The 19389-nt window shown below is 43.3% G+C and overlaps 1 protein-coding gene across 1 annotated transcript; it reads right to left on the minus strand.

The window, feature by feature from the left end:
- Positions 1 to 1191: 1191 nt before the first annotated feature.
- On the minus strand, positions 1192 to 18515 carry poglut1 (protein O-glucosyltransferase 1). The gene is made up of 11 exons (XM_080204595.1): positions 18434 to 18515; positions 15943 to 16033; positions 13316 to 13459; positions 11412 to 11547; positions 11196 to 11317; positions 10381 to 10440; positions 9697 to 9796; positions 6173 to 6231; positions 4690 to 4857; positions 3645 to 3701; positions 1192 to 2436 (listed from the first exon to the last, which is right to left on the minus strand). Exons 1-11 carry the CDS (start codon positions 18510 to 18512, stop codon positions 2280 to 2282), a joined length of 1173 nt encoding a protein of 390 aa, XP_080060721.1. The 5' UTR covers positions 18513 to 18515; the 3' UTR covers positions 1192 to 2279.
- Positions 18516 to 19389: the final 874 nt, after the last annotated feature.

Below are 19389 nucleotides of genomic sequence, written 5' to 3' on the forward strand. Positions count from 1 at the left end.
TTGGACCATCACTGCCTCCTAGTCTCTGATTAATGCCTGCCAAGTGGTGTGAGCACAGAAAGCTCACTCTGCAGCAGCTTAATTTGTTTCAAGGAGTTTTGCATTGTTATCTCTAACAAGATGGAACTGAACACCATTATGACCAGATCCTGGAAATCACGGGGACTAATATTAACTTCACTGGTTCTTGCACTGAAAAATTTCTTTCTATCACCCCCGAACTCGGGCATGTGTCTGTAGTGGAGTGGCAAGTTGTGGTCCCTCCTCCCTAGGTTTTTGGATGTGAAATAAGCTAACCCTCTAAGTTAATCGTAACATGAGCTTGACGTGGATTATCAGTAAATTGGATCTCACAAATCAAGGGGTTGAGAAAATATGTCACCTCATACTTCAAAAAAATAATTGAAAACACCTCCTGCTTACAGACAAGAAATCAGTCCAATTTACCTATCTCTCTCCTGTCTACAACACAAAGGGAATGAAGTAGAGAACTGGGAATATTTTGCTGCAGTTGTACACAACACTAGTGAGACTACATCTGGATCACTGAGACAAAAACAAATTACAAATAAAAGCAGATTGCATATTGGAATCTGGAATAAAAACAGAAAATCCCAGCATTTCTGACAGTATCTGTGGAAAAATAGAGCCAACGTTTTGAGTCTGGATGACCCTTCGTCAGAGCTTTGACAGAGTCATCCAGACTCAATGTGGTAGATTTTAAGCAGCATCGTATAGCAAGATAGAAAGCCAGATAAGCTAAGAGGTTCAGGGAGAGCATTTCAGGAGCCGAGGGCCAAAAGTATGGTTATGAATGGTGGAGTGATTAAGCCAGAATTAGAGTAGCACAGATATCTTGTAGAGTTTGGGGCTGCAGTACAGTAGAAAGAGGTGATACTATGGAGGGATTTGAAAACAAAGATGAGTACTTTTAGAATTGAGGTGTTGGTTGACTGTGAAGCAATGCAGGTCAACATCCACACGGGGAATAGGGGAAGAAGATTGGGTATCGGTAAGGACGCAGGCAGCAGAGTTTTGGATGATCTCAACTTTATAGAGAGTAGAATGTTGGAGCCTGGCAAGAAGTACAGTACATTAACTTAATGCACATTCTCGACATTTACCCTGTAATTCGGAGACTGGTTATCAGTTTAGGTAAAAAAATTAAGAAACATTAAAAAACAAACACAATTCACTAAAAAAAATTTTATTAAAAAATTAAACCCATCATTTTGCACAATTCAGTGGTTGGTTTATTCAGTTAGGTGGCTGTTGCTGCTGCTAATGTTCTTTCAGTTTAACATGATTTGTATTGCCCACCGTTTGGTAAATCTAAATGCTGTGTCACACCAGGAGGGCAAAATTAATTCCCTTTTATTCAACCAATTACTGAGTCTCATACCCTGAAGATAAAACATAATTAGCTGATTAGCTGCCTTAGCTCCACAGACAAGGCGGCAACTTGCTCCAATTCCAAACCGCACTGCAGCAAACTGCAGGCTAATGTTGAGGGGATGTCTGCTGCTGAACGTTCTGTAAATCATGAACACGCAATGGATGGGGGGGTGGGGGGAGGTGGGTGGTTGGGGGAAGGAGAACAGGAGAGGGAGCAAGACAGTTTCCTCTTTCTGGTCAATGTTAAAGTTTAAAGTTTATTTATTAGTGTCACAAGGCAGGTTTACATTAACACTGCAATGAAGTTACTGTGAAAATCCCCTAATGTGTGGAGTAGACTCCAATCAGTTTAGCAGCTGGATAAATACACAGCCAGTAATAGGCCGGAGTCAGCGCAGTCGAATGGTGCGAGGAACTCTAACTCCTGGCAGTATAGGGAATGTCGCTCCAAAGATGAGAATGAATAATGAAGATGTGTAAAAGACCCTCACGGGTTTGGCTCCATTTACACTGCATTGGGAGAAACTATCGGACTTTGTTTTGCTGGATTAGTGGATGGTGTTGAGTTCATGATTGACGTGATCCATATGCTGTGTGAGACTGAACAAGGCAAATGGCTGCTTTTTGTTCCATTTTCCTGATGACTTTTTGCATCACACAATTCCCCAAATTTAAATCAGATGGAGATGAAATCTTACACGGCTGGAACCTGGGCAAAATGGAATGACTCTGACTGTTTGCAGTTACCGATTCAATCAGGTGGGAATGAGAATGTTATCCAGCTCAGAAAACGGGATCAACTGCTGGAATTTTCACAGGGAATGTGTCTTTCAAAGGGACCCTGCAAGATGCTGAATGTCTCTATATCCGGGAGGCTCTGGGAGCTATAACTCACTTCGCCTGTGCTTGGGAAAGATCTGGCTGTATTTCTTCAGCTTTTTCGGTTTATACAGCAGTAGTTTGGAGTATCTCACCAGCAACTGCCTCCAGTAACAGGAAACATCATCCATCCTCAGGTGATCCAGGATAAACTGGTGGCCCCTGTGAAGGTAAAGATAATCATTGGGAATTGAGTTACAGGAAAACACATTGTTAAAAAGGCTAGAAACACAAATGGAGAAATTTTAGACCCAGTATCTCAGCAACAGGTAAAATACTGGGAACTGTACAATAAGGACCGGCTGGAGAACATCTTACCAACATGGCAGAGAGGCTAACAATTGCATCTGGGCCTGACAGCCATGGACGTGACTCCAAGTTCAGAGATTTGGACACAACATTCAGGTTGACGCTTCTGTGTAGTGTTGAGGAAATGCTGCACTGTCGGAGATGTCATCTTCCAGGTCAAATGTTAAACTGAGTTTTGTCTGTCCTTCTATGTAGATGTGAAAGATGCCAGAACTGGCTGTTTCAAAGCTGATGAGAGTATTATTGATTCAATAATCAACATCGGATCATTTCATCTTACAGTGCAGACAGAGGCCATTCGGCCCATCAAGTCTGCACCAACCACAATCCTACCTTGGTCCTTTCCCTATGCATTTTCACTGCTAATCCCACTGACACTAAGGGGCAAGTTTGGCACAGCCAATCCACCGAAGCTGCACATCTTGGACTGTGGAAGGAAACCAGAGCACCCGGAGAAAACCCACACAGACACGGTGAGAACGTACAGACTTCACAAAGACAGTGATCCAAGCCGGGAATCGAACCTGGATCCCTGGCACTGAGAGGCAGCAGTGTGCTACCGTATCGCTCTGGAATTCACTGAGATTATTTGGTCATCATCACAATGCTACCTGTAGGAGGTTGCAGTGAAAAAACAGTGACCACAATTCAAATGCACCTCATTGCTTGCAGAGCGCTTTGGCACATCCTGTGGTTGTGAAAGGCGCTATATGAATGCAAATTTTTTCTTGGCTAAATGTCCATGGATCCTGAATGACAATCTCATTCACTGTGATACAGAAAAGATGTCACAGTGCTATTGGGCTTATTTTCCCGAGATCAGGGTTTGTCTGTGGGGTGGTGATGAGGTATGTCACTGGGTGATAGCGCTGAGTGAGCCCTCATGGCCTGAACTTAACAAGGAACAAAGAAGGAAATAACAATACCAACAAAATCAACACTGAGTAAAAACACGGTAACAGGTGAACAGGTTAGAGGCAGGCTGGGGTTAGTAAGGGTGCCGGAATATATTAGGAACTCCTTGGTCTTATTCAAAGCTCAGCAGCAGGATGGATACTCACCTTGCTGCGATCTCTCTGGCGAGGAGGTCATTGTCCTGAACAAATTGTAACAATTCCCTAAAGCAACACAGAAATTAATAAGATCAGTTCATTGCGTATACACAAGAACAGGCTGGAGCTTTCTTGATCAGGAGCTGAACTTACTGAGCCAAAGGAGACAATGCCATTAGGGAGGATGTGCAAGAAATCCTCACCACTCAGCCAAACAAACCTCACACATTGTAACTGCGCTATTACCAATCCCCCGTGTACACACTGTAACTGCACTATTACGGCCCCCCTATGCACACTATAAATGCACTATTACTGCCTCCCCCGTGTACACACTGTAACTGCACTATCACGGACCCCGCGTACACTCTGTAACTGCACTATTACTATCCCCTATGCACACTGTAACTGCACTATTACAGCCCTGAGTACACACTGCAACTGCAGTATTACTGACCCATGTACACACTATAAATGCGCTATTACTGCCCCCTGTGTACACTCTGCAACTGCACTATTAAAGCCCTGTGTACACACTGTAACTTCATTATTACTGTACACACTTTTTAACCGCACTATTACTATTTTCTGTACACACCATAACTGGATCATTACTGTCCTCTGTAACTGCCTCATGTACACTCTGTAACTGCACTATTACTGCCCCGTGTACACTCCGTAACTGCACTATTACTGTCCCCGATGTACACTGTAACTGCACTATTACTGTCCCCGATGTACACACTGTAACTGCACTATTACTACCCTGTGTACACACTATAACTGCACAATTGTGGCCCCCTGTACACACGGCTCTGATTGCTTTATGGATTTTGTTAAACTCCACATTTAAATAGCCAAGGAACACAACAGAAATAAAAGAAGGAATTATTCTGCAGTTAAAATTTTTTCTCATCCACAGAAGACAGAATCAGTGCTGATTAACTCTGCTCTGGATAAATCCAAACACAACTCCCAGTCAAGCAGCCACTGTGTTACCTAGAGAAGGGCCAGTGATCTGTCACTGAAGCTGTTGTTGAGGGAAGTGTCTTACCGTACGTTGGAGAGGTCCTGATTGACGGGGATATAATGTACCCATGGCTTCAGCTGTGGGTAAAAGAACTCTAGCCATTCATTGCCAACGTGAAAAACCAGTGAGCCGCACAGGAAGAGATGCTTAAATCGGAAACTGGCAGCAACACCCCGAAAATTAAATAAATACCTGGGCACAGGGAAAATAAACTCATTAACAAAGCAGTAAATGTAATGAGTCCTCAATAAGTGTGTGTAACTAAACCAAAGGTCACAGACCAGAGGTTCCCTGTGAACCTCACACAAGCTCAATGAAGCTTCCTTCAACAGCAAATACCATTTCTAAGATGTTGGGCTGGAGGAAGATCTGAAAACATAAGAACATAAGAAATAGGAGCAGGAGTAGGCCATCTAGCCCTTCGAGCCTGCCCCGCCATTCAATAAGATCATGGCTGATCTGTCGTGGCTCAGTTCCACTCAGTTCCAAAACCAGAACTATAGAAGCAGCAGCACCATCCCTGCATTCACCCTACTCAGGCTAGCGGGGTGACTGCAGCTCAGCACTTAACAGAGGCTGCCCGTAAGAAGATCTCAATGAGGTGAAGCGAACTGTCCGTCTCACAGGAACTTGTCTGGCCCTGCACTCACAAGTATGAAAATTTTAAACTGAAGATGTTTGGGGATCAGAAGCTGGGAACCTACGCTCCACGAAATCAAACACAATCTTTGCAATAGATCTTACAGCAGCATAGCATCGCAACAATCACAACTAACCATGGCCATAACACACACGGCCCTGTCACACTCTGAGAGCATGTTTATTTTCACAAATACAGCTCTTTCCCTTCAGGGAAAATGGACTTGCAAAATCCTACTAACTATCCTGGCTTGAGATAATTCACACCTCTTTAGCCTGTGATAATCTCTCTCTCTACTCACATTGTCTATACCTGTAAAGAACTGATTAGCTGTACAGACTCACATTCCAACCATTATCTTGCAACTGAGTTTGTGTGTATATATACCCTGTTTGTGAACACAACTCCCACTCAGCTGACGAGGGAGCAGCGCTCTGAAAGTTCGTGATTCCAAATAAAACTGTTAGACTTTAACCTGGTGTTATAAGATTGCTTACTCTTTGCCTTTAGAGCTTCATCTTTAAATCTCTTCCCACTTCCCTCACCTACAATGAGTCAATTCTGCAATGATAGGCTACTGATAAAGACAAGAATGTCCAGAAATACCAGGGCAGCCCTTTCTATCCAAAAGAAAGATGATGGGCTAATGAAGTAGACTCATTGAGATTTGATGAAGTGATTCACATCAGATGTCAACCTGTCTTTTCTGCTTCAGGTGCTGGCTGGCTAGCAGTGTACTCCTTGATTTTATTACCCAATGCTAAGAGGGAGGGTGTGAGAGAGGGAGAATGTGGGGGGGAGAGGGTATGAGAGTAGGAAGATGTGGGATGCACTAAGCTGGTAGTGAGAAGGTTTCTAACAACGTACTTGTATTTGCAATGGTCCACCAATGGAATTTCTTTAGCAGGGGGTTTTCCTAGTGTATCCTGAAAACAAATCAAATTAGTCTATTAATAACTTGCATTTATATAGCATCATTAACAGAGTAAACTGCCCCAAGGAGCTTTATCAAACAAAGTGTGGCACGGAGCCACATAATGAAGTATTAGGACCAATGACCAAATGCTTAGTCAACGAGGTAAGTTTTATGAAGCATCTCAAAGGAAGGGAGAGGTTTAGGGAGGGAATTCCAGAGCTTGGGGTTTAAGCAGCTGAAGAAAGGGCCAAAACTGCTGGACAGATGAAAATTGGGAATGTGCAAGAGTCACTGGAATGAATAGAAAGAGATGCAGGGTTCACGTCTACTCCGCTATTCAATACATCCATAACTGATAATCAAGCTCAACTCCACCTTCCTGCTCACTCCCCATATCCCTCGATTCCAAGAGATCAATAATGTACTGATTTTGGTTTTGAATATACTCAAGGACAGAGCACCCACAGCTCTCTGTGTTAGAGAATTCCAAAGTAGGGATCGTTAACAATATTTTCGCTTCTGGTAGCCAGAGTCAATATCAATCACTCCCAGGTGGTGCAGAACACAGAGGCAGCTCGGCAATTGAGACTCAGAATTTAAAAAGACCTTGCATTTATATAGCACCTCTTACTCCCATGGCAAGACGCAAAACCTTTCCAGCCCTATGTAGCAGATGGAGGATGAGGTAGCAAATTTAAAACAGAGGTGAGGAGGAACTACTTCTCCCAAAGGGTAATGCATCTGTGGAACTCGCTATTCCAAAATGCGGTGGATGCTGGAACAATGAGTAAATTTAAGGAGGAGTTAGATGTTTAATTGATAATGCATTGAAGGGTTAGAATCCTAAAAACCCTACAGTGCAGGAGGCGGCTACTTGGCCCATCGAGTCTGCACCAACCACTGTCCCACCCAGCCCCTATTCCCGTAACCCCATCTTCCTAGTCCCCCTGTCAGTAGGGTTAATTTAGCATGGCCAATCAACCTAACCTGCACATCTCTGGACTGTGGGAGTAAACCGGAGCACCCGGAGGACACCCACGCAGACACGGGAGAATGTGCAAACTCTGCACAGACAGTGACCCGCGCCGGGAATCGAACCCTGGTCCCTGGCGCTGTGAGGTAGCAGTGCGAATCACTGTGCTACCCACAAAATGGATGTAACATTTCAGCTGCTACTACAATAGGAATTGAACCCTTATGTCTGAACTACTGGTCCTGTGACATTACCATTACACCACCATACTCTATGGGAGGTGATGTAATGGAGTTATGGGGAAAAGGCAGGAAAATGGGGATGAGGAGCATATCAGCCATGATCGAATGGTGGAGCACACTCAATGAGCTGAATGGTCTAATTCTGCTCCTATATTTGATGAACTTTTGAAGTGCAATCGTTGTACCAAAGGAAGCAGGCTGTCAATTTATGTACAGCAAGCTCCCACAGATAGCAATGAAATTAGCAACCAAATTATCCGTTTTACTGACACTGGTTGTTATTAAAATATTGGCGAGGACAGTCACAGAGTCATAGAGGTTTACGGCATGGCAACAGGCCCTTCGGCCCAACTTGTCCATGCCACCCTTTTTTTTAAAACCCCTAAGCTAATCCCAATTGCTCATATTTGGTCCATATCCCTCTATACACATCAGACCCATGTAGCTATCTAAATGCTTTTTAAAAGATAAAATTGTACCCGCCTCTACTACTACCTCTGGCAGCTTGTTTCAGGCACTCACCACCCTCTGTGTGAAAAAATTGCCCCTCTGGACAGTTTTGTATCTCCCCGCTCTCATCTTAAACCTATGCCCTCTAGTTTTAGACTCCCCTACCTTTGGGAAAAGATATTGACTATCTACCTTGTCTATGCCCTTCATTATTATATAGATCTCTATAAGGTGACCCCTCAGCCTCCTACGGTCCAGAGGAAAAACTCTCCTTATAACTCAATCCATCAAGTCCCGGTAGAATCCTAGTGACTCTTTTCTGCACTCTTTCTAGTTTAATAATATCCTTTCTATAATAGGCTGACCAGAATTGCACACAGTATTCCAAGTGTGGCCTTACCAATGTCTTGTACAACTTCAACAAGACGTCCCAATTCCTGTATTCAATGTTCTGACCAATGAAACCAAGCATGCCGAATGCCTTCTTCACCACCCTGTCCACCTGTGACTCCACTTTCAAGGAGCTATGAACATGTACCCCTAGATCTCTTTGTTCTGTAAGTCTCCCCAGTGCCCTACCATTAACTGAGTAAGTCCTATCCTGGTTCAATCTACCAAAATACATCACCTCACATTTGTCTAAATTAAACTCATCTGCCATTTGTCAGCCCACTGGCCCAATTGATCAAGATCCCATTGCAATTGGAGATAACTTTCTTCACTGTCCACTATGCCACCAATCTTGGTGTCATCTGCAAACTTACTAACCATGTCCCCTATATTCTCATCCAAATCATTAATATAAATGACAAGTAACAGTGGGTCCAGCACTGATCCCTGAGGCATATCACTGGTCACAGGCCTCCAGTTTGAAAAACAACCCTCTACAACCACCCTCTGGCTCTGACAGTGGGGAAAACGTCCCTGGATCTTCTTCAAATAGTGACATGGAAACTTCTACATGTGACTAAGGGGTCAACCTGGGTTTAACGTCTCTTCCACATTTATACAAACTTGATGCAACCAGTTTGAATGCAAAAGTTATTGTTATGAGGATAAAACACGGATGGCATTCCACAAACAGCAACCAAGTGAATGATCAGTCAATTTGCTTTTGATGGCAATGATTGAGGGACAATTGTTGACGAGAATAAGCTCATTTCCAACAGTGCGTGGAGATCTTTAACATCCACTTAAACAAACAGGTAGAATAATTGAAACCCTACGATGCAGGAGGCTGCATCAACAACAATCCCACCAAGATCCTGTTCTAGTAACCTCACATTTTTAGCCTGCTAATCCCCGATAACAGGGTCAATTTAGCATGGCCAATCAACCTAATCCGCACATCGTTGGATTGTGGGAGGAAACCGGAGCACCTGGAGGAAATCCACAGATACGGAGAGAACGTACAGACTCCGCACCAACTGGGACCCGAGGCTGGAATCGAACCCGGTTCCCTGGCGCTGTGAGGCAGCAGTGTGCTATTGGGTACCACTGTGCCGCTGTGCTACTGGGCCACCCTGTATCTTTGCTATTTGTAGGAGCTTGCTTTGTGCAAATTGCTACTGTGTTTCCTATTTAAGATGAGTTTTCAATATGAAGAGCTGAACTCCAGATGTGAAGTGAGAGTGCCTGTACTTGACTTCCAAGGCAGTATTTGACCAAGTGTGGTTTCAAGCCTTGGCTCCAATTCAGGGTATTCTTGTACAGTGACTCTATACACTACCAACTACGTTGATCACATTTCACATGAGAATTCTTCCACGGACGAGAGACTTCAATTTTACAACTAACGCTAGGATTTTACCTTTTCTGATTTCCAGGCTTGATTTTTGGTGTATTCTGCATCTACCAACATAGGTTCTTTCCGAGAAAGCAGAATAAGAGGATCTCGTTCAGAACTTGTCCTGAAAGTGAAGCAAGGTAATTTCACTCCATCACCACAGATTAATATTCACACGTGCATCAGAGAGAAACAGAGAGAGGACAGTGCATTACAGCCCCCTGTGGTTGTGTGAGCATGCATGTTTGAGAATAAGACACCAGTCATTGTTTTATTCATTTATAAGATGGAGGGTATCGGTGTCAGGGCCAGCATTTACTACCCATCCATAACAGCCCTTGAAAAGATTATAGTCAGCCACCTTCCAGGATATAACAAGTACCTCGCATTTCAGCCGGCAAGTTACAATCATTGCAGTGAGTCAGCAGTCTCATTTAGCTGCTTCCCTAACAGCGACCGTCAGCCCAAACTTCACAACACTTCATTCCACTGCACAAGTATTTACGTTTCCATTATCCACAGCAGTCATTCTGCGAACCTCTCTAGCATTAACGTAACCCATTTTTATCACACCTTTTACAAAGGAAAATTGTGGAATCAACCCTTGTGCTGAGAATGCTAAAGAGAAGCACGCCTGGAGCTCAGAATCTTTTAATGATCCCCAGCCACTTTGTGCTGTGTTGTAACAGTTATAATTATTAGCCTTACCTTGATCCTCTAAAGAAACCTATTGAGACTTTCTTCTCCCAAGGCCACTTTTCAGCAGATCTGGAGGAGGGAACAAAAAGGAGCCAATTAGGTTTTTAAGTGATAGATACTATTTAATGTGGACACCTAGCCTTCTTGTTATGTATCATAACCTCAGGATTACATGACTATTCTACAGACTGGTATATTTGTAGCACACCCATTTAGAAAGGAAAAAGAATAAAAAATGTTTTTTTTGTGTCTATTCCCACCATTGTACCTTGGCAAAGACACTCCCTCACCAATTCAATCTCCTGCAAAAGACAATCACAAGTAAACCTTCAAGAAAGAAAGACTTGTTTTCCAAGGTGCCTTTCCTAACCGCAGAACACTCTGGGATGCAGCAATGTGACTATATTTCAAAAACATTTTACTGGACACATGGTGCTTTGGGATGTTCTGGGATTATGGAAGATGTTACAGGGATGCAAGTTCTTTCTTTCTTTGGAGTGGATAAGTGTGGTCTGTAAGCATAAAGACGGAGAGTGAATTAAATCAAATTCTGCATTTCCTTTCAGTTTAATGTGTATTTTCTTTGTGATTATTGTAGCTTCTAATTATATTGTAGGCTGAGCCAAACATTTCATGATCAGCAACATGACTCAGTTAGACCAGTCTGCCTGCCTTCCTCAGGTCTTTAAGGCACTATCCCAACCACCAGATCTCACATAAATAACCCAGGCAATGACAGAGTAGGGCCGCTCCCACCATTCATACGGTCAGACTCTCTCTAAGCGTTCTCTAAGCACTGATTCTATTCGGCAAATATGACTCACACTTTTAACTCCTTTCTCATTAGATCCCAGCGTCCAAGTCCTGTGGGGTAAATGGGCCAAACTGCTGGACCTCCCTCCCAGAAGGTCCATGCAGGGTACACGATGTCATAGTATTCTGATGTCTGTAAGAGAGAAATAAGTTGCAGCATTTTGTAAATCCACTGTAAAGGCCAGCTTGAAAGCTAGACATTGTTCAAAGTTTCTTTTCGTGCTTACCTTACTGAATGATAAAACAGGCCGAATGGGCTTCATCCAGTTTGGAACCTGAGGATAATCCCGGACATTGAGCACAAATTCCATATCAGGGAGATCGTCAATTATTTCCAGAATAAAATGCTCTACCCCACTGCACCTAAACTCAGAAACAAAACAGTGATCTGTTGGCTCAGTAACTAGTCAAAAAACAACCGTGTTTGAACTCTAAATAGAGACATAAAGAGAAGCAGAGGGGATATAAAGGTATTATATTTATAGTATCCACAGCAGATTGCCACAGATTAATGAGATCAGTGTGCCTTCAGCCTTCACATTTCCGTTCAACATTCTCTTGGTAGTTTTTGCTTGTTTAAAACTTAGCTCTCTGGTTTTTCTTCAGTTTATTATTCACTTTGTTTTCCTGAATGATAATCACTCTGGACAAGATGCAGATTGTAGCCCAAATGTACAGGATCCCATGTGAGGCGTTAGCACAGGTCAGCTCCATGGATGCAGAGAGACAGACAGAATAATGAAAAAAATCAAACGAAAGGCACATGCTTCAGGATAGGAAACACTGAACTCAAACTGAAACAAAGAAAACCAATGAAGGACTTTGCCTCATTCTCACATTCACATGGTCCTGTATCTGATACTATTGCTTTGTTTGTGCAAAGTTTAAGTTTATTTATAGTGTAACAGATAGGCTTATAGACCTATTAATAGACATTGCAATGAAGTTACTGTGAAAATCCCCTAGTCTCCACGCTCCAGCACCTGTTCAGGTACACAGAGAGAATTTAACATGCCCAATGCACCTAACCAGCATGTCTTTTAGGCTGTGGGAGGAAACTGGAGCACCTGGAGGAAATCCACGCAGACACGAGGAGAATGTGCCTACTCCGCATAGACAGAGACCCAGCCAGGAATTGAACTCGGGTCCCTGGTGCTGTGAGGCAGCAGTGCTAACCACTGTGCCACCGAAGGCAGACACAAGGGAAATCTGTTGATTAACAGATGCTCATACATCCAGCCAATAACTTGCATAAAGATTACTGAAAATCTATTCCAGTAGAGACAGCTGGTTTGACACAAGTTAAACTTTCAGAAGTTGGTTTAGGTTTTAATTTCTTAGATTTTGAAATCATTCCCCAATCAGGTGCGGTTACCAGTGATTTGGGAAGGTAAAGAAAGGGCATTTTGGCAAACTCTGTTTTGGAGCTGAGAGTTCCAGAGAGCTGGGGCAGAATAATCAAAGGACTGACCTCCATTTGTGCTGCAGCAATCAAACACAACCCAGAATCTGAGTGTCACAGAGTTTGGGTTGAATATCATTCAGATGAGGGATTTACAAGGGGCAGGACGAGGGCACCAAAGTGTATTTACTTGAGCAAAGATGAGAACAGTGTGGAGGAGTTTGTGTGGCAAGAAGTCTAATGTTGCAGAATTCTGAATTGACCGATTCTTCAGAACGGCAGCATCAGGGAAAGCAGCAAGGAAGCCATTTGAGAAATTAACCTTAGAGGTGAATGGTTACAGCAATAGAGTGGGTGGGATATCATGCTGGGGGCAATGTTCCAAACATGGAGGGAGGCAGATCTGGATGTCAGGAACAATAAATTCAGCTTCGCACCAAAGGTCAGGGAATGAGTTTGAGACTATTTTCTGATCTTTTGACTTCAGTTTTTCCTTATCCTATTGACTCAGGTCTAATATATCCTACCAAAGGTTTTACTCGTTCTCCACTAGTGCGTTTGTCTGAACAAGCAGCATCGTGGATGGTGGAGTTAGGTTTCCTGTGGGTAGCAGATGTTGGAACAATTTCCTGGCCAAAAATTTCTCAAGGAAAAGTCTCTACCGCTTTGGTTATTTCAGTCTCATATTATAAATGCATCAAATCGCAGCAGGTCTGGTTGTTCTCCCACCTGGCAGGAAACATGCAGTCGTCTTGGCGATAGAGCTTGCCCTTTATTATCTGGTAGTGAGTCCCTATGTTCTGACTGACAGTCTCTGCCATCATGTCATTGGAGATTCCTTGCTTGAAGTGTGAAAGATCATTTTCCAGGACACTGAATAAAATGTGGAAAAAGATTCTTATGAAAAGCTTGCTGGTCAAAGATGAACATTCATATTTTTCCAGTCCACGCTACTACTTTCACATAAAAAATCGTCTAATAACGCATTTGCGCCCTGTGGAATCTGAGTTAACAATGAGGTTCCACACCAACTTTTGAGGGACATGAATCCCTCACAATTCACCAGCATCACAGTTTAAAAATATATATTCATTCAAGGGATGTGGGCTTTGCCTTCTAGGCTAACTCTCCCATCCCTAATTGCTCTCGAGAAAGGGGTGCTGAGCTGCTTTCTGAAATTGCTGCAGTCCCTGTGGTAGGTACACCCACAGTTCTGTTAGTGAAGGAATTTCAGGATTTTGACCCTGTGACAGTGCATAAACAGCAATATATTTCCAAGTCAGGAGGTGAACTTCCAGGTGATTGCATTCCCACGTATCTGCTACTCTTGTCGGCAAGTATTAGTAGTGAGTTTGGAAGCCTTGGTGAGTTCCTGCAATATACCTTGCAAATGATACACACTGTGGACAGAATGAATACTTGTGGATAGGGTGCCAATCAAGCAGGCTGCTTTGTCTGGGTGTTACTGAGCTCCTGAAGTGTTTTTTTATCTGCATGCATCCAGGCAAAGTGAGAGTATCTCCTGACTTGTGCCTTGAAGGTGGTGGACTGGCTTTGGGAAGTCAGAATGCGAATTACAGAACAACAAGATTCCTACCTTTTGACCTGCTCTTGGAGCCACAGTACTTTTATGGCTAGTCCAGTTGAACTGCTGGTCAACAGCAACCCCCAGGACTGTGGGGGATTCAGTGACAGTACTGTTATTGACGGTTAAGAGATTGTCATTGCCTGGCACTCGGGCAGTGCAAATGTTACTTTCTAGTCCAAGCCTGGATACTGTCTGAATCTTGCTGCATTTGGACAAAGGAGCACTGGAAATTCCAGAATGGAGAAGCATCCAGTTCACTGCAGAGGTGAAGTTAGACTGGATGCAGTTCAAGAGCAGTGGAGAAATACAATGGTATTTCACACATATCATATTTAAGGGGAGACAGTGATATGATGGTAATGTCACTGAGCTCATCACCTAGTGATCCAGACTAATATACTTGTGACAAGGGTTTCACCATGGTAACGGGTGGAATTTAAATTCAATAAATAAATTTTAGTTTATAAATCTGGAATTGCAGGTTAATTTCAGCAATGGCAAACATGAAACTATCTTTGTTGTAAAAACCCATCAGGTTCACTAATATCTCTGAGAGAAAGCATTCTGCCATCCTGCTCTGGCCTATATGTAACACCAGGCACACAGCAATGTGGTTGACTCTTAATTAATAATTAAGGATAGACAACCAATGCTGGCCTTACCAGAGATGCCTACCCCTCCATGAACAAATAAAAAAATAGTTACACTATTTTCATCAGGAACTAATCACTCACATTTGCTGTGGGAGATTTACTGAGATGGCATGGGGAAAAATGAATTTTTCTACATTTTCAGAGAAGTGAGCACTTATTGTCTGATAATGTGATTGTGGTGAGCCACTTTCTTGAGAAACTGTTTTTACAACAAAAGTAGTTTCTTAGCCTACTTCAGAGGGTGACTGGGGCATCAAGAAACAACCACAGTGCATTCTAGAGTCACACGTTGGCCAGAGCAGTTGAGCATAGCAGGTTCCATTTCTTTATAAGAATATCTGAAACTTTCAATGGTGAATGCTCAGTGCCAGCACACAAATCACCAGATTTAATTAAAAAGGTGCAGATGGCAAGGGATTTTTAAAAATTCATTTGTGCACTGGGGCATTGCAGACTGGCCAGTATTTATTGCCCATTCCTGTTGCTTGAGAGCAGTTGAGGCGACCACATTGCTGTGGCTCTGGAGTCACATGTAGGCCAGACCAGGTAAGGACAGCAGATTTCCTTTCCTAAAGCACATCAGCGAACCACAATCAGCAACGGTTTCATGGTCATCAGTAGATTCTTCATTCCAGATTCTTTTTATTGGATTCAAATTCCACCGTCTGCCATGGCAGGATTCAAACCCGGGTCCCTAGAACATCAGCTGAGCTTCTGGATTAATAGTCTAGCGATAATACCACTGGGCCATATGCTAACTTCTGTGTTGCAGAGGGAGTCATTTGTTCCAGTGCTATGTGAACTGCAGACTGTCTGCCAGACAAACTACTGCCCATTACAGAGTTACAACAATATAATTTTGTGTGTTTGGCTCCTCCAACCTTTACCCCTTGACCATGTGGTTTCAATCTCATACTTGCCACCAGACGCTTTATGGCCAGGGGAATGAGAAGTTGGGATGGACTGAACTTCATCTGCTCTCTGAATACAGAGGAGCACGAGGGAGCTAAAGCCAGCGGTGCTCACAGCTAAAGGAATGTGATAACATGAAGTTATGATTCAAATACCATAATGCATTTCAAAAACATTAAAAATTTTGAAGAGTATGGCCACACCTTTGGTGACAGCTGCAATTATGCTGGGTGCAGGGTTGGTAAGATCCCACAGCTGCTGATATCCTGTCCTTGTATATCTGCCAACTTCCACCTACAAAATGAAAACCATACCATTAGAAATAGAGTCAATCAACAAATGTTGAGTGGATTTAACAGCTTGGTTCTGGTCGAATTAAGAGAGATGCCAGTTAATACCATTCCATCCCCTCACTGCTGTAGAACCTGTTTCCTAGTAGGTCGAATGCATTACATTTGCAAACCACATGTGCAAATGTTTAATAAATATGTTAATATAAAAAAAACCTACAGATTATTTTGGAAATTCCACATACCAAAAGCAACATCAGACAAGGATGTTAACCAATAACTGTATTCAGTCACACCTTAAGGCTGGTTGCAAAATGACATTACACAGTGAGATTTGGATTAGCGAAAGAGAGGGAGCTTAACTCTGCTTTCCTTATGAGCCTTACGGTGGTTAGCATTGCTGCCTCACAGCGCCAGGGACCCAAGTTCAATTCTGACCTTGGGTAACTGTCTGAATGGAATTTGCATGTTCTCCCCACGCTTGAATGGGTTTCCTCCCACAGTCCAAAAGTCGTGATTTAGATTGATTAACTGAGCTAAATTGCCCTTTAGTGTCTGGGGAATTAGCAAGATAAATACATGGGGTTACAGGGATAGGTCCTGGGTGGGATTGTCGTCATTGCAGGCTCCATGGGCTGAATGGCCTGCTTCTGCACTGTAGAGATACCGTGACTTGTTCTGTGCCTACTAAACCGACTAATTACATCCTCAAAGATCTCTCAATAGATTTATCAAATGTGATTTTGCTTTTGTAAAAGAATGTCTTTGATCACACTATGATTTTCAAAGTGAATTGTTAATGAGATGCCAACACTTTCCCATTGACTATTGTCAAGCTAACTGGCGCATAGTTTCCCGTTTTCTCTCCTCCTTCCGTGAATAGCAGTGTTACATTTCTTAACTTCCAACTTGCTAGGACTATTCCAGAATTGAGGGAATTTTGGAAAATCATATAACAAACGTATCCACTATTTCTGCAGCTATTTCTGCAATGTAATTTCACCAGATTATCAGAATGTAGAGAGTTAAATTATGATAAGATTACGTAAAATTGCCTTGTATTCTATTAAATGTAGATAATTGAGTAGATAAGTTTGATCAGGTAAATACAAAGGTCAATCTCTCCCAATATTTCCTCTGATAGGGAAATAGAATGTAGAACATAACAGCGCAGTACAGGCCCTTCGACCCTCGATGTTGCGCCCACCAGTGGAACCAATATAATGACCCTCTAACCTAAACTATTCCAATGTTATCCATATGCCTATCCACTGACCATTTGAATGCCCTTAAAGTTGGCGAGTCCACAACAGCTGCAGGCAGGGCATTCCATGCCCTTACTACCCACTGAGTAAAGAACCTACCTCTGACATCCGTCCTATAATTACCACCCCTTAATTTAAAGCTATGTCCCCTCGTGTTAGCCATCACCATCTGAGGAAAAAGACTCTCACTGCCCACCCTATCTAACCCTCTGATCATCTTGTATGCCTCGTAACCTTCTTTGAAGGATGAAGGATAGGACAATATAATAAGAGCCAAACTATTGAGGAGTGAAATCTGGAAACATTATTTTCTGGAACAGAAATCTGGAAGTCTCTCCCCTGCAGAAACAAGGGATTAATTAGTGCTTGCAATATGACAAAAAAATTTTGTTCAGTAAGGTTGTCCATCAATTTGGAGCAGAGGCAAGTATATGGAGCTAAGATACCGATCAGCCAATATTTATTTGAATGGCAAGCAGGTAATTGATTTACTCCTATCCTTAATGCTGATATCATGGAAAGGAAAGCATGGTTGAAATGAATTAATGTGTTTCCCACTCAAGTTTGCAATTCCCTGCCGAGCTGTTTATAACAACGTGTGCTCTACAGTACAGCAGTGCCACCAGCAGGCAATTCTGATATTGGTTAAATCTGACTCAATAGGTCTCATTGATAATGGAGTTACTTCTCATCAGGCTTACACCAGCAACACCAACTGAACATAGAGGCTGCTCCCCCAGGAACTACTCAGTTAACCCCCAGGCTGCGTCCTCTAAACCCCACCGCCACCCCCCCCCCTTCTCCATTCCCGGATTTGTACCTTACCAATGTTAGACCCTCTGGTTCCCCCAGCACCATCACCGCCATTGCCCTTGGATTCTCCATTTCCCCCATGCTGTATCTCCCCCAACCCTCTCCACGATGTCGCCCCTGGTTTCTCCCTGCCTCAGGCTGTGCCCCCCACCTCACTCTGTAGCCCCTGGTTTCTCTCTCTTACCCCCAACCCCCACCTGATCAATACTGCAGCCTCTACATTGCCCCTCCCCTAGGTTCTCATCTCCCCCCCCCCTCGGATTTCCTCAATTTGCCCCCCCCGATCTTCCCTCAGACAAGGGGCTGGCTCCAGGGAGCCGCTCTACCTGCGGGGGAGCTGCTGGCAGCCGCCCACACACTCAGACAGCAGAGAACCGCCACCACCAACCGCCATCTTAGCGCCATGGCGCACTGCGCCTGCGCACATCCACCGCTCCGCCATCCACTGATCAGCCTGGCCGCCCGTTACCATGGAGACCAAGCAAGAGGCCTAGCTGCACAGGTACAACCCAGGCTGAGCCCACAGAAACTCACTCTACTCCGGGTATACACATCTCATTGTCCCTTAAAATACAAATAGTTAGAAAATGCCCAGATTCAGGCTTGCCAATTCTAGTTTCGATATTCCTGGAAATGTTATCACCTGGCTGCATAGGGATGCCAACCCTCCAGGATTAGCCTGGAGTCTCCAACAGCAATTGATCAATCTTCAGGACACTGCTGTTTGCAACTCTGGAGAAAAATCAAGGCATTTTAAAGGATTGCCCCTTTGTCTTTTTCATTGAACATGTCTCTTTACCAGGTTTAAAAACATTGGAAATGGGATGAGGAAAAAGGCTGTTTGACAATCACCCGATTGCATATTGTTGTTTTTCTTTCCAATTGGCAAGGGGTGGCAATGTGCCACAAGGATGGATGTGATGAAACGTCAGGGAGCATGTGTAATCACAGTTGGCAACATTAATGCATGTGTCCTGCCATTGGTCATGTCTGTGCCCACATTTCCATCTTTAATCACCCAACATTTTCACTGAAATATCCTGATTTTCCACACCATTGGAATTTAGCAAGGGATCACTTCCTCACCTAATTGTCCTCTTGCCTATGTTAAATACCAGTTTTGTTTGCCATCCTCAATGCTTTTATAACTAATAAACAGAAATGCTGGAAAAAGACAGGAAAAAAAAGCCTATTTTGGATCACCTATAATTTTACTCTTGGATATTACTCTCGATACCGTCCCAGAGATTAATCTTCAATTCTATTTCCTGGAGAATCTAGG

The sequence above is a fragment of the Carcharhinus amblyrhynchos genome, chromosome 16 (genome assembly GCF_965287045.1).
Source record: "Carcharhinus amblyrhynchos chromosome 16, sCarAmb.v2.hapA, whole genome shotgun sequence".
In the NCBI taxonomy this organism is placed as follows: domain Eukaryota; kingdom Metazoa; phylum Chordata; class Chondrichthyes; order Carcharhiniformes; family Carcharhinidae; genus Carcharhinus; species Carcharhinus amblyrhynchos.